This window comes from Haliotis rufescens, unplaced genomic scaffold (genome assembly GCF_023055435.1).
Source record: "Haliotis rufescens isolate VD_foot unplaced genomic scaffold, xgHalRufe1.0.p SCAF_82, whole genome shotgun sequence".
Classification (NCBI taxonomy): domain Eukaryota; kingdom Metazoa; phylum Mollusca; class Gastropoda; order Lepetellida; family Haliotidae; genus Haliotis; species Haliotis rufescens.
The window spans coordinates 1,045,361-1,070,711 of NW_025964375.1; the positions used below are offsets into that span (position 1 = coordinate 1,045,361).

Consider the following 25,351-nt stretch of genomic DNA (forward strand, 5'->3'; position numbering starts at 1 on the left):
GTGACATGACAGATGTACTATAGTAATATGTAAGAATTGGGTGGCATGACAGATGTAGTATAGTAATATGAAAGAATTGGGTGGCATGACAGATGTACTATAGTAATATGAAAGAATTGGGTGGCATGACAGATGTACCATAGTAATATGAAAGAATTGGGTGGCATGACAGATGTATTATAGTAATATGAAAGAATTGGGTGGCATGACAGAAGTATTATAGTTATATGAAAGAATCGGGTTCCATGACAGATGTACTATAGTAATATGAAAGAATTGGGTGGCATGACAGATGTACTATACTAATATGAAAGAATTGGGTGGCATGACAGATGTACTATACTAATATGAAAGAATCGGGTGGCATGACAGATGTATTATAGTAATATGAAAGAATCGGGAGGTTCTTAATGTATTTTGAGTAGTATATGTAAGGGGTGGATAAAGCTATATGAAACTACCAAACGTAGCACCGGCCTGCCGCGCAGCTCATGGCATCGACACAAATATAATGTAAGATAGCACTGCTGATACTGTATCAACTGTTGAATGTATTGATTGATAATGGCCATAATTCTATTGACAGTATATAAGGTATAATACTCAAATTACCACAACTCATACCACAACAATATATTTAGCTTGATGTGTTCGTTAGTTGTTGGATTTAAAACAAAATTTTGAGTCAAGGTTAACGTCTGAATAATAATTAATTTAATCAAAATTAAAATATATATGAAACATTATGACACACTCATACTACAGAACATAACCCTAGGATTCTCCCGAACTAAAAGGTATCTACATTAATACATGTGCGCCTGAGTGGATTCTCTCATCTAATCTAGTAGGGGCGGTCGGGTAGCATAGTGGTTAAAGCGTTCGCTCGTCACGCCGATGACCCGGGTTCGATTCCCGACATGGGTACAATGTGTGAAGCCCATTTCTGGTGTCCCCCGCCGTGATATTGCTGGAATATTGCTAAAAGCGGCGTAAAACCATACTCACTCACTCTAATCTAGTAAACTCCTACCATGGTGCAATTCACTATTTCAAGTCCATTACTGGATGTAATTTAATTTCTTTCGAATAAAAACAACCCCTGACAGTTATTAAAAACCCGGATGATATATTGCAATGTGATCGTGAGTTTGAGATAAGTTTTTTTTAAAGCTGATTCTGGTCTGCCAGGTACGGTCATGACTGCATGGAACGCAAGTGAGCTAGCGTGGCGCCACGCTGAACAGACGATGTGTATTCTTACATTAGCATAACGCACATAAAAATATGTTCAGACCTAAGAAGTTTGCATTTTGTATTACATATCGCCTGACAAGTCAATATTGACTCAAAGTGTAAGATTAATCGTATTAAGGTAGACTCTTGCCAAAGCGTTTGACGTCTGATGAAATGTCTATATTTACATACATGTAAGGTGAACTTGAAATTATAATTAATCTCCGACTCTGATAATGTCTGCTGTCGTATTTCACCACGGCATTCAATGTTCAATTTGTAATGAAATTCAGAGAGTCAAATGCCATATCTATTTATCAAAGGCAATTTTGATAAGGGTACAGTTTTGCTGTGAATTGGGTTACAAGACATATCAACCATCGTCTAATAGGTATATGTATATGTATATATTGTAATAATTAGATAAGTGGAAGTGGAAGAATGAGCTCAGTTTTAATTGGCTTGCGCTTTCAACTCGTATGAGTCTCATCAGGCCTTATCTGTACTGTAACTTTACTGCTCTCTCTCTCTCTCTCTCTCTCTCTCTCTCTCTCTCTCTCTCTCTCTCTCTCTCAGTTCACAATGTCATTTAGATAGTGGTCAAATGTAACAAATAGTGGTCAAATGTAACAAATGTTATATTTGGGATAACACGTAAAGTGCTTCATAAAGAATGGTATTGGCCTGCGGTTAATGCGATTAAGTTTTAGCTGACCGAATATCTTGACTGCATGTAATACGTGAATTGTTTAGAGACTTGTGATTTGTGCTGATTTATTTTATTTAGTATTCCAACTTTCATAAATGAAAACGCCTCCAAAATTCAAGAAGCTAAGATAATACCTTGACAGGGTCAATAAAGTTAGTGTTCCACGTGAACCCAAGCCAAGCTAATCCTCTCTGTTTCAGTTAACCTCCTGTTTACTGGCAACATGGTGTCTGAATAGTGGCATGTCTGATAAATGAGAGGGAACCACTTACATGAATCATATGTGTCAAGAACCATTCCTTTGATGCGTCAGTAACATCTGCTCCTAATCTGTCTTTTTTATGTTTGTCTGTACACGTTCCTTTGCATGCACAACGACACTCAGATAGGCGAGTGAGTGAGTGAGTTTGGTTTTACGCCACTTTTAGCAATATTCCAGCAATATCACGGCGGGGACACCAGAAATGGGCTTCACACATTGTACCCATGTTGGGAATCGAACCCGGGTCTTCGGCGTGACGAGCGAACGCTTTAACCACTAGGCTACCCGACCGCCCCCTCAGATAGGCGAATAAATACCACAAGGCAATAACGCGTTCGTGCTGCTACATGCAAATCAAAGGATTCCATATCTATTTGTTTGTTATTTAACGCCCCAGTCTGTAATATTACAACTATAAGACAGTGATCTTCAAATAATTGATTCTGGACCAGACAATGCAATGATTGACATCATGAGCATCAATCTATACAATTGGGATACGATGACATGCATCAACCAAGTCAGCGACCCTGATCACCTGATCCCGTTTGTCACCTCCTAATACAAGTAAGTGTTGCTGAAAACCAATTCTAACCCGGATCGTCACGGGTTTGAAAATCAGTGGTGTAATAATTAATAACTAAATACCAAAATGGTATCTGCGTCATATTCAGCACGAATGATATTTGTGTGGAAGTGGAGTTGGTAAAAGTAAGGCTGGAGGTAGGTTGTCATGGAAATACAGCACAAAGACAATGCAAGCTTCCATGAAACAAGGTCCAAGCACCAGCAACTAACCCGATCCTCACAAGGTCCTTATCTATAGTTCCACTAATCACACCTACCTGTTCAAACTTGATGGTGATAACCATATGCGACCTGCTGCTGGTGGCGTTCATGTTGGTTGAGGCGGTGGTTCTGTTGTACGTGCCCTGTTCCATGAGTTTCTCTATCTGCTTGTAGTTCTTCACTGGAACTAGCTGGAACACGTGATGAAGCCTTGCATTAGAGACTGCAAGCGGGGCGGTCGACGTATCCAAGTCTATATGTATGAATGATTTATATATAAAAATAAGTATACAAATAGTATATTAGTATTACACATACCTTGAGTCCCTCCACATAGAAGCCAATTTTGGGATTCAGTCTGACTTTGAGTCCGCCAATCTGCTGTTTCCCCTTGGCAAGAAGGTCGCGCACCTGTTCGTTGTAAATCTCCAACATACTAAATGACACCTGTAAAACAAAAGACACTAACTGTTATATACCCCCCTTGCATATTAAATTATCTTTTTGTTATTAACTTAGTCGTTTCAAGGACGTATTGCTTACAATTTTGTATTTCCAATAAAAAAGCTTACAAAGAATAATTTACCAGCTGTGTTTCCTTAATCTGATTGCTGGTCCATTGCGACAATGTCAAAAGAGGGAACCTCATATATATGATCCGTCATGCTTAATAATATAAGGACGTACCCTAAGTTGTTTGTCGTTGTCTTCATTGTCATCTATAGCCTTGAACAGCTCGCCACACGTAATGGGGACGATGCCCTTGTTGGCGTTGTAGCCGATCATTGAGTAGCTCTTCCCAGAACCTGTCTGCCCGTAGGCAAAGAGGGCAGCGTTGTAACCCTGCCATGCGTTGTCCAGCACCCCCTGGCCGAGGTCTTCAAATACTCGTCTCTGAACACAAACATCATGAGAAAATAATGCTCGTCTGATAGTCCGTAGCTACTAAGGATCCAAAGGGCTAGTGGAGTGTTGATGGCCATCTTGGCGTGTTCTATCTCACAGAAAACAATAGTAGCCTAATATTTGTGCTTTCAATTGCTTGTGATTCACACCAATCTGTATCTACGTAGTTTTTTTCACACCATGGATATAAACCTCAATAGAGGCACGATACAAAAAGTTAGGACCGGTTTATGTTGACTGAGGATAGTAAATGTTCCTGACTAGCAGCCCGAGTTACAACTGAACGTTTTGTGTTGACAAAGAACAGCGTAATTAAATAGCCTTCCTGGGTAGTCTTTATGGATTGTGCGTAGCATAGTTCCGCAAATGACATTATACTTTGCATATTCAGTAATCGGTCTTTGATAGCACTTGACTGAATATATGAATCGTATGTAAGATTTATTCATTGGTATAGTAATTATTCACCATCGATTATTACACTGGCTAACTTGGAATATAGGACTGGGCGCCGTTGTACAAAGCGATCTTAGTGCTAAGGTGATCGTAACTCCCATACCTTAACATAGACTTACGACAGTCGTAGCGCTAAGGTTGTTTTGTACAACGGCACCCTGACCATATAACAAATAGGACGCGATTACTTGTGCGAGGGATATCATGATAGTTGCACAATGTAACAGAAAGTTTCGATATTATCGCCTATCTATTTACCAGATGACAGTTCTACACGTAGTGATACTCTAAGTTGGAAAACAGTACTAAACGAAGATAAATTGTACCAATTATAAGTGTGATCCAATTACCAACGCATACTCGTGTCTGAGACACAAATCATAACAATGTCCTGTGTTGAGAAATAGCTGAATATGCTCTTAACATACGTATCGCGATGAATAGATATAGCGATGGATCGTGATACTCCTCTTAACCATGGTGCATTCCTTGTGCGTGCGTGCGTGCGTGCGTGCGTGCGTGCGTGCGTGCGTGCGTGCGTATGATTCAACGTTATGTCAATACCATTTATGTTTGGAACAAACGAGAAAGTAAATGTGATATTGATAAATCCTCAAAAGGAGTCCAAAAGTACATCGGGTATAAGCTCTGAACTCTGACCTGGTCAGCATAGCTTGATTCAGGCGACTCTCTCTCATATATTCCCTCCTCGTCTTCCGTGAAGCTGTCGTGGGACCAGTAGGATTGGTCGAATGCGAACGACTTGACCTCGCCATTGGCAGGGTTGGTGAGGCGGGTAGTCTTGCCGTCCATAGAAACGATACATTTTGATCCTGCATTTTTCTCCCTCTGAAAACAAATGTATTCGCAATAAAATGATAATGTGTAGCTCTACTGGATACTTTTCAAATCAGTACTGTATCTCTTAGATATTGACAATAGTGAAACTATATTACTGAAAAGAAGTTAAAGAATACACGATTCCTTCACATCACGATAGTGATATGAAAGAATTGGGTGCTCTTTACCTTCTTTTGAGTAGTATACATCAATGGTGACTAAAAAAATATCAGCTCTGTAACAAAGTAGTTCCAGCACTATTGCAGAGCTTCGTTACGTCCCGCTAACACCGGATACCATAGATTTTATTAATACATAACGCCGAATCCGGTTAAAGCGGTCGCTCGTCGCACCGAAGGCCCAGCGTTCGGTTCCCCATATGAGTACAATATGTGAAGTCCATTTCTAGGCCTTGTTACACAAAGGGATCTCATCCCTAAGATGATTGTAACTCCCATACTTTAGCAAAGGCTGGTGATAGTCGTAACACAAAGATTGCTTCGTGGAACGGGTCCCTGGTATCCACCTGCGCCATATTGCTGGAATATTGCTAAAAGCGGAGTAAAACCCAACTCACTCACTCAAGCCGCCGGGTACTAGTTACTGCGTTGTTAAATGACGAAAACGTCGAATCTGACGTCAACGTAAAGTAACTACATATCTAATCCAGGAACAGCTTGTCCCCTCACTTTAGAGACGAGTAGACATGTTGGAAATAATGGCTTAAAATGCAGATATAGCATATGATACATCGTGTTCTATCGAATAGGTTCCCAGTCAACGATGCTTATAACTGTTAGAGACGACTACGTGTAATTAGATTCGGCGGTCAGGCTCGATGACTTGGTTGATTGCGTGTCAGAAAATTAATCAGTAGTTTGTCTGGTCCAGACTCGATTATTTACAGGCCGCCGCCATACAGCTGGAACATAGCCTTGGTGACGTTAAATAACAAACAAAGAAACATCTCTTGAATAGATTAATCTTATACTGAATCCCCAAAAGCCGCATTAGAGTACCTCTTGCATGCAACATCAGATAGTGTCCATGTCACAGAAATATGTCCCCTCAGGTGAATAATGCACCTCAAAGTGACAGTTGTAACGCGTTTTGGTGAATTCAGTAACACGATTATAGGTCAGAATTTAACAATGATGAATGTTACTAGTCGTATGGCAATTTCTCACAATCTCAAAATGTGATAATTAATGGTACTTAAACATTATTGCATGCAAGAGGTTGAAGCTCTAAAAACAACAGTTAAGTAAAACATGTTTTGTCTGTGCTTCGTAGCCGTGCATGTTTCGTCAATTTAAAATACAATTGGTGAGTATCAGCATTACCACTAGTATATCGCCACATATACGTGATTGTGATTTATTTGTTTGAATGTAACGAGGTAACACTGGAGTGCAGTTGTGTCAATAAGTCTTCATGTGAATGACTTATTGCAGGACAAATCACCGAAATTAATTTTAACTGCCTTTTCATGACCATTTCAAGTTGTAGGTTTGTGTTGATACGTTAAGACACCACAAAAAACCTCATGACTTAATTCAACTAGGTGCAGGAATTGTATGAAAACAGAAACTGCGTGTATGATATATAGCATAGTTAATTACACAAATACAGTAAACCACGGTTATAACGAACTCAAAGGGACCACTAATTTTAGTTCGTAATAACCGTAGTTCGTTATAAGCATATATACATCAAATGGCCGGGACTAAAAAATAAGTTCGTTATATCCGTCAGTTCGTTATAAGCGTGTTCGTTATAAACGTAGTTTACTGTAGTTACAGTAATGTAATTAACTATGCGTTTTAGCAGTACATGCGTCTGCAATACAATTCAAATAAATTCTTTTTACTTAGTAATAAATATGGGTTTGTCTAGCAAGCAGCCCGGTAGGAAGAAAAATACGATTAATGATCCCATCTGCAACACTTTAAACTCGGGAACTAGGATATTTAACGACAAACAAAATCTGTCCCCGACGCTAGTCGGGTATATTTTTTCCGGGGTTTCACCTACAAACATGGATAAGGTAACACATTATTCAAACTTGGCGAAAATGAGATATGAGTCCCAATAACTGCCAAACAGCATTGACTTTGATAAGGAATAACAGCTTCAGGTGGGAGGAATGTGGGTGAGTTGTGTTAACGCCACTTTTAACATTATTTAACTTATATAACGGCGAGTCAGCTTAATGTGGGATAAAAGCCCGAAGTAATGGAGGTCTTTTACGTTTACCACTTCGGTGAAACCCACAATCAAAGGTTTCCGGCGTGCCCAAGGGACTCTGCAGAGCGAATTGCGGCGCCTAAGAGGACTGGGCCGCGGCGTGTCCCCTCATATGGGAGGAAAGCACGAAGTGATGAAGGTGTTATAACCTTACCAACTTTTGTGACAAACCTAGAAACACAATCAGAGAGAATCTGGAATTCGAACCCACGATCATAGGTTTCTGCCAGACCCAAGGGACGCAAATCTGCAGAGTGAATTGAAGCGCATTTGATGACTGGGCCACCCGTCCTCCTATGACGAGACAGAACCCGGTTCTGTCAGCGCAGATGTTTGCACCAGAAATAGGGGTTATAAGTCACCGACTGAACAGAACACAACTCTTATGTCTTGAAAGGTCATCCAACTGACTTGTCCTTTGACTTGTCAGCCTTAAATCTCATCCGAGGAGAGACTAAACGTAACTGGTACAGCATATATTGTACACCTTGTCACGCCAGACACGTTCACACGAGTACTAACGCTGTGGCAGCCGTTTTGCCCACTAGGGTACTTGGATGTATATCAATATGTCTCATTCTCTAGTAATCCGGGGGCGGTGGGGTAACCTAGTGGTTAACGCGTTCGCTCGATTCCCACATGACCTTTGGTAAGCACAACTTGTGAGGCCTATTTCTGGTGTAACCACCGTGATATTGCTGGAATATTGCTAATAGCGGACGTAAATCCATGCTCACTCACTCACGTACCCCTGGTCCTCTAACTCAGTATTTGCGGATTTTGAATCTTGAGAATCAACATAATATGCACGACACTGTACAAATGCCATTGAAATCTCCCATGCGATCTCAATTAACATGAAGTGTATCAATTTGATACCATTAATCCTTTGTTACCAGCGTGAAAAACAGTGCCGCATGCCTTCAGGTATTGACTTACGTGGACAACAGCTCTATTGAAACAGTAACCATCAGACCGTGATCAGAATACAGATAACAATAACATATACTGCTGCAAGGCACGTTGACCGGTAGACAAGTGGAGCGATGACATTGTTATCCATACAAGATTTAGGGACGGTCGGGTACCCTAGTGGTTACAGCGTTCGCTCGTCACGCCGAAAACCCGGGTTCGATTCCCGACTTGGGTACAATGTGTGAAGCCCATTTCTGGTATCCCCGGTGATATTGCTGACATATTGCTAAAAGTGGCGTAAAATCAAACACACTCACTCACTCCCCATACAAGGTTGTCATTGCGTAATCTTTGTCCGTTAGCTCCCCTTTGAATAAGTTTATTCACGGAAGTGCTAGACAGCATAACCATAGTACAATTTTCACATTTTCATACGGTAAGAGTACAGTGTAACCCCGATATTCCAGAACACAATAATCCGTAAACTCCGCTTTTCGGAAGATTTTGTAAGTGACATTTACATTAATACGTAAGGAATAATTATGTGACAATGATTCTATAATCCGGACATTTGTTAAACCGGACGAATTCAGTGGGAAAGGAACCGTCCGGATTAAAGGGGTTCCAATGTACTTTGTTTGTAACAGAGCATGGTGAACATAGAGCGAGTAGATTCGCACATTTGCTAAACTTCACTGTCCATAAGAAATGCAGATAAGAAATACATGGTACAAACATACCGGTTGACAGTTGAAAAAATACCGCACACGTCTTAGTTGTGCGGGTTAAAGTGTTGAGATAAGGCATCTAGAGTCTGTATTTACCTGACATATCTCATTATGTACGCGGCCCGGCTGTTCTTTCAAGGAAGACTGAGGTCTGACTGATTATGAGGTCGATCCGTACCTCTTACAATACAATACGTGATTATGAGGTGATTCGTGACAACCTACATTGTTGGCTGTTTAAAGATTACCATTAGCATGTGAACATCATAATATACCAGATATATTTATACAGTTTTATTGGCGGTCTTGTTTTGATAATGTAACGTATTTTCAATGCTTCCGGTTGCCAAGGGACAATCCAATCAATGTAAAAATATATGACCTTCCATTTTTTAGCAACACGGGCTCATAGTTCTAAAAAATAGCCCATCATAATCACATATAAAAGGGTTGATGCACACGTAAGCTATAAAATTTCAAAATCATCTAGAACATGATGTTCCTGATTGGTAACTCTTAGGAAACATAACTGAAAAAGGCTTTTTCACAAACCAAATGGATAGAAATATAGTTTACCAGCTGTTGACTAAGAGTGGGTCGCTATATGGCTGAAATAATGCCGATGCGACGTTAAATTTTAACTCACTCACTCACCCAAGTGTGGGTTATCTTGATCTGACACCGAAACTTATATTACGCAAACAATACAACTTGACGGTGATTTATGCATTGTGAACAGTTGCATGTGCCACACTATCAGCTCACATGGTGATACAACACACTTGTTTGATTACATTCATGCGTCTGTACCGATTCCATCAATAGTTAATCAGGAATCTTAACAGGCGTAACGGGTCTGCACAGGAGAAACAGGAAGTATTTTAACATAAAGCAAGAATCACCTTGTTGTGTCCGACGCCAATACGTGGGGTGTCAAAAGGTGGGATTATCTTATCTGAACAACCTCGCCCCGTGACATCCTCAGTCATTAGTCGAGTGATCACTGGTAGATATACAAAGCAAGCATGCCATGATTTAATTGCTGGTCTTCATATGTGTGGTATGTTTCCTGTGTCATGTTGACAGTGAAGCCCTAATAGAATTAGCACTGAGATTGGAATTGATTATTGTACGCATGGGGTGGTAGGAGCCGAAATGGGTTTTAACTCCTGGATCAAGATAATTGCACTCATATTGCAACGTTTGCGTGTCTGCTTGTATGAGTCCGGACCTATGTTGGTCTTATAGAGCTAGTACACTGTGATACCATGTCGCAGTTTAACATGGACAGCCCACTCACATTATACTGAATAAGAAACGACATGTACTTGTTTATCCCCTTACTGCCTAGGGACGAGAAGGGTAACAACAAGTACCATCTTTTAACGTATTTTGGTATGTCGCGGTCACGGTTTGATCGAACCAACGACCTTCGCTCACCGGACAGACGCTCTATCCACTAGACCACGTATGTGGTTTTTGTACGCGTGAGGAAACATTACAAGATATAGACTGCGGAGACTATTTAACTGAACTGATATGTGTTACCTTGAAGTTATTATTAATGTTACGGCATTGTCGTTATTTTAGGCATGCTGATACTGGTAATGGCACCGAGGCAACATATACATGATCACGAATCTACAGGGTCATAATTTAGCGCGGGTAAATCCCAGCAAGTTTCATTCAAGTCTTTCTAACCCCATTTTGTAAACTCAAATGACACCATGAAGATCAATTTAGCAGTTGAAGTTTACGCTGCTTACAAAAAAGGCAATGTCTCAGTTTGAAACAAGTCACACATTTCAACGTCTTAATTAATCTGGGAATGGGATCCGGATCTTCATCACACGTGGTAAGAAGCTTACAATTCTGTGAAAGTTGTTTTGCAATATTGTTATTTAAGTGAACGCAATAATGATCTTATTTATTGTGTTGAATGTGATTCAGTTTGAATACTGTATAAGTAGGTTGATATATTTTCAACGTCAGTAATTAAAGGTATTGTTACCTGCTTCATTGACAAACCAAACGAACAATGTTTCGACTTATCACACAGGTATTACACACGAAAACTGTCGAACCATGTATACGTCTCTACCTACCACGATCAATGTACACCCCTCCAAAAATGTTAAGGACAACCCGATTTTTTCATCTTACTAAAGTTAATCTGTCATGGCATGAAAGATCAACTTTGGTAAACTGAAATGATTATATGTGATTTTCTTTGTTGTTTAACGCCGCACTCAGCAATATTCCAGCTATATGACGGCAGTCTGTAAATAATCGAGTCTGGACCAGACAATCCGGTCATGAGAATCGATCCACGCAATTGGGATACGATGACATGCATCAACCAAGTCAGCGATCCAGACCACCCGATCCCGTTAGTCGCATGTGGATTGTGTGGTCCAAACTCGATTATTTACGACCGCCGCCATATTGCTGAGTGCAGGAATCAATCAATAAAACAATCAAATTATGGCAAAATCATATGCGAAATCGAATGTATATTATCGGAGGTCTCAGGAAAGTTTACCTTAGCAACAATCACATCGACACTAATTAATGCTAACAGTAAAATTATGAAACATAAACGCTGACACACGCGTGTCAGAGCGTAAACTACTGGCAAAGGATAACTAGTTAATGTTATTATAAAGTATCAACTCGTACATTGATATGCAAGCCATTGTCCCACCTTTATAAACCTGCGAGCTTAGGGTGTGAAATAATATCTTCCAGGGCGCCGGATGACCGATCCAAAACTATTGTGTATTTACAAAAGCCATCTACGAATGACACTTTGAGGAAGCCACACGAGATAAATCTTCCAAAGGAGCCATGTATACCACAGTTAAAAATAAATCCCTGATTTTCGAAGGTTATTTAAATATGAAAGTAAGTATTTGGTGAGACTCATTAAAATTTAGAACCTCCAATCACAATCTCCTAATTGAAACTGAAAGATTAAAAAAATGCCTTTAACTGAATGAAAATGTCCGACATGTTGTAAATCATTTGATTTAGGTGATGAGTTCCATTATCTATTTATCGGCCCACTATTTCAAAATAAGAGAAAACAGCTAATAAGAAAATATTTTTACATTTCACCAAATAAGTACAAAATGAATTTAATCTTTTAATAGTAAACGATATGGAACACTTAGAAAATTATCCAAACATAATGCTGTTATTAAACCCTATCAATATGTCTCGTAACTGAACACTTTCCTGTATCTTTATTTGCCGAAGCCACTGCTTGGTAAATCTGTTGATATATATTGTATATTTGTAGATATTCAGAGCTCCAGATAAGCTTCTGGTGTTTTAAAATCATTTTAAAATCATTGGGTATCAGTAATTCTATCTGGGTATTCAAATTTCTGTTACCCACTAGTTTTTACACATGTGGGTATTTAAGTTAAATATTTAAAAACACTATTCATCTAGTCCCTGCAAACTGGTGTCGTGTGGCTTCAAGAGCTTTATAGGACTCAAAAATAGCACGATACTTCCACAAGAAAGTGTGATGGCAAATGATCATGATGTAACTGTCATCGTGGAGTTTGGCAAGGTTGACAGTATGCCCGTTTATAATTTCAAAATAAGTTGCTGATTTGCTAATCGAATACGCAGGGTTACTTCGCAATATTTTGATGATACGCACAAGTTTTATTTTTGTAGCGTATCTGTAATGTTCGTTGCGTATTTGATACGGTTGGATTTTATTTCACTGCGTATTTCTGCATTTCTGATGCGTATTTTACGCAGATACGCAGCTTATCTGGAGCTCTGAATTAATATTGCTGTATATGTTGATCAATGCTGTACCTCTAATGCCGCTGATAGCGGCCTGATTGTTATAAAGTTCAGTTCAGATGAAATAGTTGTTGACACAATCAGTGTTTTAAGTCCAAATTGTCTTTACAGACGAATAAAGCCATTTTCCGAAAGCTAGAATAAACACTTTAAGAAGATATAAAGTTTAGTAACGTAGTACTATAGGAGACGCAGCTCTTTGCTTGTGATGGGAGATCTCATTCCACAACCACAACCTTGTAGACAAGTAAACACCCATGTCTAACATTAAACATGTGATTTACAGGTCATAGTTAATACGGGGCGGTCGGGTAGCCTAGTGGTTAAAGCGTTCGCTCGTCACGCCGAAGACCCGGGTTCGATTCCCGAAATGGGTACAATGTGTGAAGCCCATTTCTGGTGTCCCCCGCCGTGATATTGCTGGAATATTGCTAAAAGCGGCGTAAAACCATACTCACTCACTCACTCATAGTTAATACCGAAAAGATAGACACTGGTCCTTGGTGAGTACATTTATACCAATGATGTTGGGTCACTCAAGCCGGGGTAAACTGGCAGTTTAAGTACACCATTTGTAAATATACGCTGGACTGGCAAAACTGACACATGGACAAGAGCAACGTTTTATTATATATATTCAGTAATATCCTGTAATTCCGGATTCAAAAGGGGAATTTTATTCTCACTTCTCGGATGCTATCCCTCGTGGAACGGGAGTGTGTCATATCCAATTCTTCTGATAATGTTTTCGGAATCTGCCATTAAGAGTGATCATTTGGATACTGATTCAGGCAATGTTTAACGCTGCAAATGTGATGAAATGTTTGTCACAAACTTATCAGTATAAAGTTGATGGCATTATTGAATATAACGCTTATGAGCTTTTGCTTTGCAAACAATTATAGTAATGAGAGGTCTTAGACATTAGCGCATTCCGCGAGGACGGGTATGATACAAACAAGCCATGGATCATAATGAGGAAGAATGTGAGATTCGAACGCACGATCAACGGATCCTGTCATAGCAGTGAATCGAAATTTTAAATCTTGATATGCCCTACATCTTACATACGATCCAAATAATCAGTTAACTGCAACCGAGCATTTAATAGAGATATTAGTTTGTGGTATGACACAATATTCCAACCATATGACGGAATAAATAATCGACACTAAGCCAGACAATCCAGTGATTGATATTGTGAGCAACGGTCCCTTCGTTGGTGCACGCTGACACTCTATCAGCCAAGTGGCACAGCCTGACACCCCGATCGATTTAGTCGCCTCTTACGACCGGCATAGGTTGCATTCGTCACCACTCGCATATTTCCGTAACTTACAACCAGAAATTTGACGAGTTGGTCACGAATGTCTAGGTTGCCAGGACCCGGGATCCAACAAGCATAATCTACAATATAAATATCCGAATATATCGACAATAAGCACAATCATTCAACACTATCCGCAAACTCTCTTTTATGACATGTCAGAGACGAGTGTTTGAACACCTCGGCCAGGGGGTGCTGGACAACGCTGCCCTCTTTGCCGACGTTCAGACAGATTCCGGGAAGAACTACTCAATGATCGGCTACAACGCCAACAAAGGCATCGTCCCCTTTACGTGTGGCGAGCTGTTTAATGCCAGAGAGGACTATATGAACACATACAAGGTTTCATGTCGCTATTAACCGTGCGTCAGTTGGGTTTAATGTCACTTTAAATAGTGTTTAATTACGGTGTGTCAGCTTAATGTGGAGGAAAGCGCAAAATAATGCAGTTCGTAAACGATTACCACTTTGTACAGCACGGGTTTCGTGCTGACAGACCAATGATCATTTTCAGGGTAAATCTCGGATTCGAACCCACGATCGTAGTATCCTTGTACGGGAAAGGGGCGCGACTCTGAACAACGAATCACTGTGCTTTAGACGACTGGGCCACTCGTGTCCCCTGTCGGCTCAGCAAAACTGTGACCTGAATTATTCAGATCCTATTTTCTTCGGATGATAAACCGTATGGTAATTTCATGTAAGATATTAATCCGGTTCACAAAATAAAATAAAAATGTAATAAAATAAAACCCAATAAAGAAGACGGATGTTTTCGGGGAGAAGAAATGTAATTAATTTTTGTTATATGTAAAAATTTCCGTCGTGGGGGATGGGGAAAGTAAACACTAAATTTGCATATATATAGCTTCCTCCAAAGAATATAAACATGTAGCTACTAACAGTACTAATGCTAACCGGTGAATATTTCCGTCAATGTAACTTGAATAATCTATGAGCTCAGATTTCACGGCCATGAATCATGGAGACTTGGCTGGTTGCATGAAATCGTACACCGCGTTGACTGCATTGGTCACAGACACATGCATGTGACGTTGCATATATGATTATTTGCATTTTCCTCTATGCGAGGGATCGGTGTAGGCTCTCGACAACATCAAGTAGTTACTTTGCGGTATAAACAACTAGTTATTCCCTACAGATATATATAGTCAGTACGTAGTAGTGTTGGTGTTGCCTCTAACCCAAGCTAGGCTAAGGATGCTACCTCTTTCCCTTCGTCTCTAGACTAAGGCTTACATGGCCAGGATCACCTGACACGGATTAAGTCATATATATAAACAACAGTAATTAATGCACAGTTCATTCGGGATGGCTGACAGTAAATGTACAATAAAATGGTGATGACTATTAACTACGGGGATTAGCAGCTTATGAATAATGGCAATTAACGGATTCAAGACATGTCATGGCTTTGGAATTAAATGTTCATTCAGAAAAAGGTTATCCTGTATCGGTCGCTATGACAGAATCTCAATTGCGTGGACCAATGTTCGTGATGTCGATCACTCGATTGTCTGGTCCCGAGTGGATTGTTTACAGGCCGCTGTCATATAGATGGAATATTGCTGAGAGCGGCGTTGGACAACAAACAAAACAATAGACTTACACTCTCAAAACATATCGGTAAGAACAGTGTTAGTACCGGATGTTTACACTACATTGCATTACTACGTCTTCAGACATGCTTCCCCATTTATTCCCTATGATTTCTTTCAAAACGAACATTTGTAAAAATTGTCCTCAGGTATTGCCGTGGTTGTAAGCAGACATATATGAAATCACGGCCGCATTATTGCATTGATAATATTAATATAAAGCATCCGTTATAAACCAACCCATCAACACGCCGGGTCACAATATTACGTTTCAGTATTGGCCTGGGCACTCGATCAATTAAGTTAAGGCTTACGTTTTGTTTGTTTGTTTGTTTATTTGTCGTTTAAACCCGCACTCAGCAATATTCCAGCTATAAGACGGCGGTCTGTTGTTCACAGTTGTAGGGAGGAAAACTTATTTCAGCCAATGCTCATAATCATTGCGAATCCACGATCATGGGATCGTGGTACATGTAAGGGGAGCAACTGCCCATCCAACCACACGTGCCCCGCACCCCCACCCCACCAACCACCCCACCCCCAACACACACCCAAAAATGCCTACGAATCTACAGTGTATCACCCGTCGAGATACATGTGGTACTTAATATATACTTAATAATAATACTTAAATATATGTAAGTCTTATATAGACTTATTGTTTGTATTCAAATTGCTTGTATTTGTGTGTATATACTAATGACTATGCATTGACATAGAACTACATCCCGACGGGTTGGAATGAGTGTGTGAGTTGGGTTTTAACCCGCTTTTGGCAATGGTCCGACAATTTCACGGCTTGGGACACCAGAAAGCTTCACACATATCCACATGGGGATTCGAACAGGGGCTTTCGGCGCGACGAGCGAATACTTTAACCCCTTGGCTACCCCGCCGCCCCCGTTGGATGGGCACATCTAGAATATCCTCGGGGAAAAAAATCAATTTTGTAGATTTGCCCCCGAGTTGCGTGTCATGGTCAATAAACTTCGTCGGTCTACACTCACTATAGTATACGTGACCAGAGCCGTCAAATATTGGGTTGATAGTGTGAGAATTCACACCTTCCGGGTACGACGACCAACCAGGTGACATCCTCCGACGTAGTGACAAATCTTGTATAACATTATTGAACCGCACTGGCTGATCCCCATTGTTCTCGAGTTTACGACATGTGTGGTCGTTTCAATACCGAGAACAAGCCTTACCTTGTCAAACACCGCAATTACTAGAATGAGAAACGCATGGAAGTCACAAGACACGAGAGAAAAAGACTACAGACAATCAAAGGGTTAAAAAGAGGGTTTATATTTTCAGCCAATAGAGAAATATCACTGACAAACGGGGGTATACATTTCAGGGTATAAGGGTTATATTTACCCGGGCCGCTGACCAAATGACACAGAGAAGGAGGTTTGGAAGCGAGGGGAAGCTAAGCAGTTGGATAACAAGGCCGAGACTCGCGTACCAGGGTTTAGATTCCAGCGGACAAACTATCGGAGTGGCCAGTCCAGGAGGGGGCCGGGATGCGAGGGGTGACGACTCGCTGAAGGGCTGGGGAGGGGACTGAGCGACTAATAACCGCTAATACGACACGAGAATGACGTCGAATGGTGTAGGTTTCAGGAAAGGAGATTAGCATGGCATCATCTGACTGTGAAGGGCTTTTGTTGTGATTGGCAATCCTAGTCAGCACGCTGGGATTAAATATTTCCTAGCGTCATATATCTATAAAGGTAATTACGGCTGACTTGTTGTGAGTGCTGCGGTTGTCTTGGAAACCAAACAAATAGGTGTTATGTTTCCGCGTTCTCGACACACTGTGGGGGACATTCGGGAAACTGATTTAATAAGGATATCGAGAGGTTACCTGATACAATTATCTTTCAGTTCTTATTCACATTAAAGACTATAACTATTGACATATAACCAAACCCTCTGCAAGAAATACAATAAATAAATCACTATGTTGGTTAATTTGAAACGGTAAGCAGAATGTAAGCAGGTGATTAAATTTTTTTCATGACATATCAGTAGGAAAGTGACAATAGCTGTATGTGAAGTGAGTTAAAATTTTAAAAATAAAATTTTAAATGTAACGTCGCATTGGCATTATTTCAGCCATATAGCGACGAAGCTGCTTGTTGAACGAATCATTTGAAGTGTAATGATAGTGTTCACGATTGACTTTCTTCCATAACGATTTAAGTATAGATGACATTTACATATATTTTCTTGTCAATGCGTTACAATATACTTGTATACACATAAAATAACAATGTTGAAAGACGTTTACTGGAAAGACTCCTATTTTGACTTGCTTCCTATACTTTAAAAACATCACTGTCATCTTGATTAACCAGGATGAGTTGGTGAATGTTGCTTAACGCCGCAGTCAGCACCACTACAGCTATATCAAGCCGGCCTGCACATATTAGAGTCTGAGTCAGGTAGTCCATGGCTGACAGCATGGGCGACATTCCGCGCCGTCAGACACGATGACATCCAATCTACAAGGTCACACACTAACCAAGCGATACCTATTAGTCGCCCCTTACCGTGTACTCAGGACTTAATCAGACACGTGGGGATTAACCATAGTCATTCGGTACATAATCAAACTGAGTACTCTGACCTTACAGGTTGGTTTATCGTTTAACGTCGCACTCAGCAATATGACTAAACAAACAGACAACCCAGTGATTGACACCATGAGCCTCGATCTACGCAAATGAGATATGATGGCATATATCAACCAAGTCAGCGAACCTGGCGAATGCCGCGCAGAGCCAACTTTTATATGTGGTCATACGTGTTTTCCAACTTGCCGATCCAACCTGTGTCATTTACATTCGTAATAAGGGGCACTTGTACTCCACTACCCCAAAGGGGCCATAACTATACCGATCGTTCAAAAACAGGCTAATTCGTTCACAATATAGGTTTGTTTATCTTTAACGCCACACTCACCAATATGACTAAACAATCGAGTCTGGAACAGACAATCCAGTGATTGACACCATGAGCCTCGATCTACGCAATTGGGATATGCTGGCATGCATCAACCAAGTCAGTGAACCTGGCCACCGGTAAAATTCTAAGACGGATCTTCACAGGCGACTCTGACCTTAACTTATGAAACGCACAAAATGTCTATCAGTATTGTGATATCACAGTCACTTTGAAGAAGCCTACTCTACGATGGAATATAGTGTGAGCGTGTGAGTTAGCTCAACGATTTGGTATTTAAAAAAACACCACTTAAATATTTTTAAGTTTAACGTTGGAAGCTTAAAGTGGCGCATCTCGGAGACGTTTACCACTTTGATGAAACCCACGATCATAAATCTGGGCGAATCTAGGATTCGAACCCAAGTTAAACCGACCACATCAAACTGCAGCACCTTTGCCGACTTGGTCGCCTGTCCTCTCGGTTGTAAAGAAGAACAGTTTCGACGCAGTTACATATCCATAATAAAAAGCAACACCGAGGTCGTGATTAATGAAACAGAGAACATAAAAAGCATTCATTTATATGCTGTGACATGGCTAACATTACCAAGTGACGCTCATACCTACATATTACCCCCACGGGAATGGAATTTTATCGATCGAGGCTTTAGTAAATCCTTTGTTCTTATCAAGACATGTCATTGTTAACACAGGCAGCTCTGAATTCATAGGTATTGACAGTCGTTTTCTAACCCTAACGTGATATCTGATACGTTACACCTGTCTGCAAATAACGTTACTCTTGTAACTTGACAGACATAACATAACAAACATACTAATAATTATTTACAGTCGCATGGATTTGAATTTGAAAACAAATAGTTATATTTAACGTATTGTTAAAAATTTGAAATTCCCTGTCCGACCTAAAACTATTTTAGAGTTATTACATTGCGGCTTTTAATCCTTGAACTAGAGAGATCAATGAATAGTTTCAAATAAGCTCCCAACCCCTCAACTTCCAGAGTCCCTTAATTTAATCTATTTAAGTTACAGATAATTGTTTTGCAGGTAAGTTCATTTTACACATAACTACTGAACTATTTCAAGGTTATTAAATCGGGGTTGTTTTATTCTGAACTAGAGCGATGAATGATTATTTTCAAAAAAGCTTCTAACCCTTCAACCTACGTAGTCCCTCAATTAAATCTGTTTTGTGGTAAGTTCATTTAAAACATAAATACTAAACGTTAAGAACATATCATACTATCAGACATACAATAACATTTCCCAACCATTAATTCCGTCACCATAACAACGCAGGGACGCAACCCATTGCGTTAATCAGAGCGACAAATCAATACTGTAGACATTTACAAACGTGACGAATTGTCGTCTGCCTACCTGATTAAATGGTCGCACGCGCACAGCCACCTTGACACTGTCACCGCCTCCACCTGGCATTTCTTGTAGAAGCCCGTGTATCCAAATTCAACTATCTAATTCCAATATACACAACTGCGCGCTCTCTGGACAAGTTCACTGCGCTTTGATTTACGTTAACTGAACATTTTGTCTGATATCTCCGGGTCGTGACCTCCGACAACAGGTTGATAAGCCAATCAGTGCCCGCTCTTTTATGACGTAACCCGCCAGGATGGTTTGTGCTATAAATAGACTGCCATGTGCGTTCCATGGAGTGTGTTTATTTGTTTACGGTCATTTGTAACAGATTAAGGAATGGTTTATTTCGCAAGACCGGTTGTTTGTTTCCAAGCTGTAATAGGCGTTGACGTTAGTTTCATACAAATACGAATCTTTAAATACTAGTAAGGGGATTGTTCAGCTTGATCTCACAATTATTATTTAATACGTCTTGAGCTAAATACTCCCGATTATAACGGAACGACAGTAGGCGCCTTTTGCTCAGCGAGTATTATAATCTTCAAAATCACAAATCCATGCAATAATCTTTGAACCAATAGGCACATGTTGGTCAAAAGCCGTCAAACTACAAAGCTGCACACTAAACGTATATTTGACTCAAATACAATTTCAACTGTTGTACCAGACCAATATTACATTTTGTAATGAGAAAATCTTCATAAAAACTTCTTCAAGTACACACAACCGTAGCATAATTTAGTACATATCAAAATGCTGTGCTTTGATGGAAACGTTTGAAGCACATGTATTTCAATGACCCGGTGTCGACAACAAACTGCGTATATTAGCAGGGCGTAGATGTCAAACACCCATTAATAGTTTTACAGCTCCGGTGTAGCGGGTCACGTGACATGTTGGAGTGGGGGCATGTAAGGGTGTTCGGTGTACGTCAAAACGCGTTTCCGCGATCAGTCAGTTTCATGCTTAGTGCAAATATTTAATGTCCACTTAAATTTACCCCTGCACCCTTATTCCGGCGTTTGTAGCGATTTATGGTAAGTGTAAATGTCCTCATTTGCGTGCCGTGGTAGATTTGTAGTGTGGATCACCAGCTAATAGGCAACAACGATTGAAAACAATCCTTATGACGTGATGTGTGTGTAAAAGTTTCAAAGTCGGTGTTTTCTTATACTCTTGCCAATGTACTTGTAATGTTTATGTTTACTGTTTACACTGGTGATAATGCGCACGGTTATGCGATTATTTCAAACCAAACTAATTGACCTTTGTTTTGTTCAGTGTTCCCCTTTGGTTGGTTGTTGTTTAACGCCGCGCTCAGCTAAATTGGAGCTAAATGACGTCGGTCTGTAAATAATCGAGTGTGGATTCATTCCACCATGGCGGCCATATTGAATTAATTTTGGTGGCCCCATATTTGGAATGCCATTACCTACAACTGTATCAAGTTTCATGCTTTTAATGTATTCCCTGTATAAATTCACGTGTCAGACAATAATAGTCATTTGTTTTAGGGGGTGATTATTGCTTAACGCTTCATCAGAACTTTTACCCAATATTTACAACCTAATTATACTACCAATATAACAGCTAGAATATGGCCAAAAAACTAAGAAATGACTCGTCCAGATTAAAAATACAATTTTTTATATTGAAGGTGAAAAGGGGATAAGGTGTTCAAACAGGTTGTATTCTTATAAGGATAGGGGCGGTCGGGTAGCCTAGAGGTGAAGCGTTCGCTTGTTGCGCCGATGACCCGGGTTCGCCGATTCCCGACATGGGTACAATGTGTGAAGCCCATTTCTGGTGTCCCCCGCCGTGATATTGCTGGAATATTGCCAAAAGCGGCTTAAAGCCATACTCACTCACTCTTATAAGGACAAGTAGCTAATATTCAACACACATTGGGATACATTAAAAAGACATGTAGTCTGTTGTATGACTAAACTCGCACACTTTCTACCCTCGGAATGTTCATATTCTGGGATGGCCACTAGAGGAACAAACGGGGTTTTTAACTTTAGCAATACGCGGTTATGATTATCCTAGACTAACATATAGTCTCTGAAGTAAAATAATCAGGTGAAATTAAATTTAGTATTCAGGAACCCCCCCACCCCTCCCCCAAGTCTCCTACTTTTCGAGTACTGAGACTGAGTATAGACTTCTGAGGTGAAGAGGGGTATGTAAGAGAGATAACTCGGATTAGCCTAGACTAACATTTAGTCCCTGAAATATAGTTGTCTTATCTAAAAATACATTTCTACAAAATCAAATCGAAATGTAGCACAGAACAATGCTAAATTTCAGGAGCTGGGGCAATCTAGACTTGCCAAATCATTCTAGAATTGAATTGGATCCCTTGCTTAATATATTCTCTAGGGTCTGGGAGACGGACTAGGGTTAACGCTGACACTAATAATGACGCCGCACAGAGCCAACTTTTATATGTGATCATGTTCCAACCTATGTGTCATTTTCATTCGTAATTAGGAACACTTGTACTCTACCCCCAAGGGGCAATAATTACACCGATTGTTCAAAAACAGGCTAATTCGCTCACAGTAAAGGACCGACCATTTGATATTCTGGGCAGGGGGGATTTTGTATCGAGATCAGTTATGTTTTTAGCTACAGCTACAAAATCTGATATTTGTTTATTTAAAACCATGAGCTTGATTTAAAAGAAAGAAAGACACCTTGCTACAATGATTTTTTTGTGGCAGGCAATTTCTTTTTATTCAACAGTCTGAAACATAAATATTTTTAATGGTGCGTCCATAAACATCAAGGTAATTCATGAGGTTTTCAAGAACACCAGACCGATCTTTAGGAAAACTTGAACCATGTCATGATTGCGTTCTTCGTTGCAGTATATTCAGGCACAAATAATGACCCCAAGGCAAAGAAATGAATCAGATAAGGAAAGGACAAAAAGACAACTGATTAACTGTGTGTGACAGAGCAACAGACACTGAAAGGTCGTCCTTTTCATTTTGCAGTATGACAAGGCAAATTTATATGTTGGCATGTCTCGTGACTGAACACGAGATCATAAAATACCAGTGAGATTTCAGTTCTTGAGGGTGAAACTTGTTATATGCCGTAGTGAACAATATACCATCTCTATCAGAGTCGCTGACTTGGTTGATAGCGTGTCATCATAACCCGATGGCGTGGATTGCTTTCACGATATCAATCACTGGATTATCTTGTCAAGATTCGATTATTTACAGCCCGCCATCATATAGCTGGAATATTCCTGAGTGCGGCGTTAAACAACAAACAAACAAATAAATCCACAAAGTGAAACTCCCACACCCGAACATAGACTTGGATAGTCGTAGAGGCAAGATCCCTTTATGGAACGAGATTCTAAGAATTTTGTTCAACTTTAAAAATGAATGTCGTATGAATGTCGTTTAGTATATAGAATGGATTGGGATTCCACGGGGATTGACGGGGCGACGCTGCTCACTGGCGACACGTATTTGAGAGAAAAGAAGTCATTTTTATTTGTTTTTTTTAATTATACCTTTTAATTGTGTAGTGCTATGGTCGTTGTATACCCATTCATGTCTTGTTACATTTCATGTTAGCTTGTATCTGTGTCTATTTATTTCGTGTATCAATGAGACTTTCTTAAATGTAAACCAAATTCCCAAATTGGGTATGTGGTATTATTTCATCTTATATACCACTGGTCCTGGGTCCAGGGTCTTGGTGATGTCTTGGTGATGCCTTTCTTAAATGTAAACCAAATTCCCAAATTGGGTATATAGTAGTATTTCATCTTATATACCACTGGTCCTGGGTCCAGTCTTGGGTCCTGGGTCTTGGTGACGCCTTTCTTAAATGTAAACCAAATTCCCAAATTGGGTATATAGTAGTATTTCATCTTATATACCACTGGTCCTGGGTCCAGTCTTGGGCCCTGGGTCTTGATGATGTCTTGGTGATGCCTTTCTTAAATGTTAACCAAATTCCCAAATTGGGTATGTGGTATTATTTCATCTTATATACCACTGGTCCTGGGTCAACAAAAATACACATCCGTCATAAGAACAGCTTGGTGATGTCTGGTGACAATAAATAACATATGTCTTGTACATTCTTTAACTATGTCTTATGAACCAGCAAATATACGACTATATGCGAAAGCTAAAAGTTCATGTCAGTGTCACTTGAATATTTAACTGAAGGTTGAAGTTTGCATTTTACAATTGATTGTTAGATATGCCATTTGATGTTTGCTTTTCCAAAGCTGAATTAAGTATTTGCGGACGATGTTGCATCGATTGTAAACATTAAGGCCTCACTTGAGGTTGGTTTTGTAGTATCAGCTGCACAGCATCCAATATTAGAAGCACATTTATCAGACGAATTCACACATTCAAACAAATGATTTCCCCCCAATACATTCATGCTCCATTTCGTCCTACACAAGTACATTTGACGGGCGCTTCTTTTACTTTCCTTTCCATTTGATAGTTTCAAGTTAACCGATTTTGAGTTTGCGAGTCGTGTCATGCGGCTTTGAACAATACATCAGTTGTATCAAGGCGTGTCCGCTCATGTAGGAGGAACGCCCGACGCGAAGCAGGTCATTGAAGTTTATAAAAAACAACAACACAACTCTCAGAGCGTGTATGTGATGCCGTCGATGCGATCACAGCCTGGCAGCGTCGTATCATGGTCCAAATAAGTGTCTGGTTGGTTGCCAAGGGAAAATTGGTCCTCTCTTCAGTAAGTGCATTGATGAGTTCAGTAGTTGTCGGAAGGACGGGCGTGATCTGTTGTTTTCTGGTGACCGGACTGAAAACTCCATGCAGAGTGGTCTCTGGTATACTGGTCATGATTGGCTACGTTGGAATCCTTAAATCTACGATTGGGTTGACAATATCTCGATTCATCAGTGAATAGTACTGGAGCCTAGTCCTGGTCTGTCCAAATGACATGATCTGAAGCCCAATCCAAACGTGTCTGCCTGTGAGTGAGTGAGTTGGGTTTAACGCCGCTTTTAACAGTATTCCAGCTTTATCACGGCGTGTCAGCTTAATGTGGGAGGAAAGCCTGTCTGCCTGTGATGTCGGGTCATATGGATGAGAATGCATGCCCTTTGTGACTGATAATCAG

The 25,351-nt window shown here is 40.1% G+C and overlaps 1 protein-coding gene across 3 annotated transcripts in view; it reads right to left on the minus strand.

Annotated features, from left to right (window-relative positions):
• The window catches only part of LOC124144292 (kinesin-like protein KIF28P), a 39,596-nt gene extending 19,202 nt beyond the window's left edge, over positions 1-20,394 (minus strand). For all 3 annotated transcript variants that reach the window (XM_046513648.2, XM_046513640.2, XM_046513634.2), the window contains exons 1-5: positions 20,216-20,394; positions 5,019-5,207; positions 3,684-3,890; positions 3,315-3,443; positions 3,053-3,187 (exon numbers count right to left, since the gene is read on the minus strand). In XM_046513648.2, the coding sequence (XP_046369604.2) occupies positions 3,053-3,187; positions 3,315-3,443; positions 3,684-3,890; positions 5,019-5,207; positions 20,216-20,275 (720 nt within the window). In that variant the 5' untranslated portion in view covers positions 20,276-20,394. The remainder of the gene's footprint in view (positions 1-3,052; positions 3,188-3,314; positions 3,444-3,683; positions 3,891-5,018; positions 5,208-20,215) is intronic.
• Between the last annotated feature and the right edge of the window lie 4,957 nt (positions 20,395-25,351).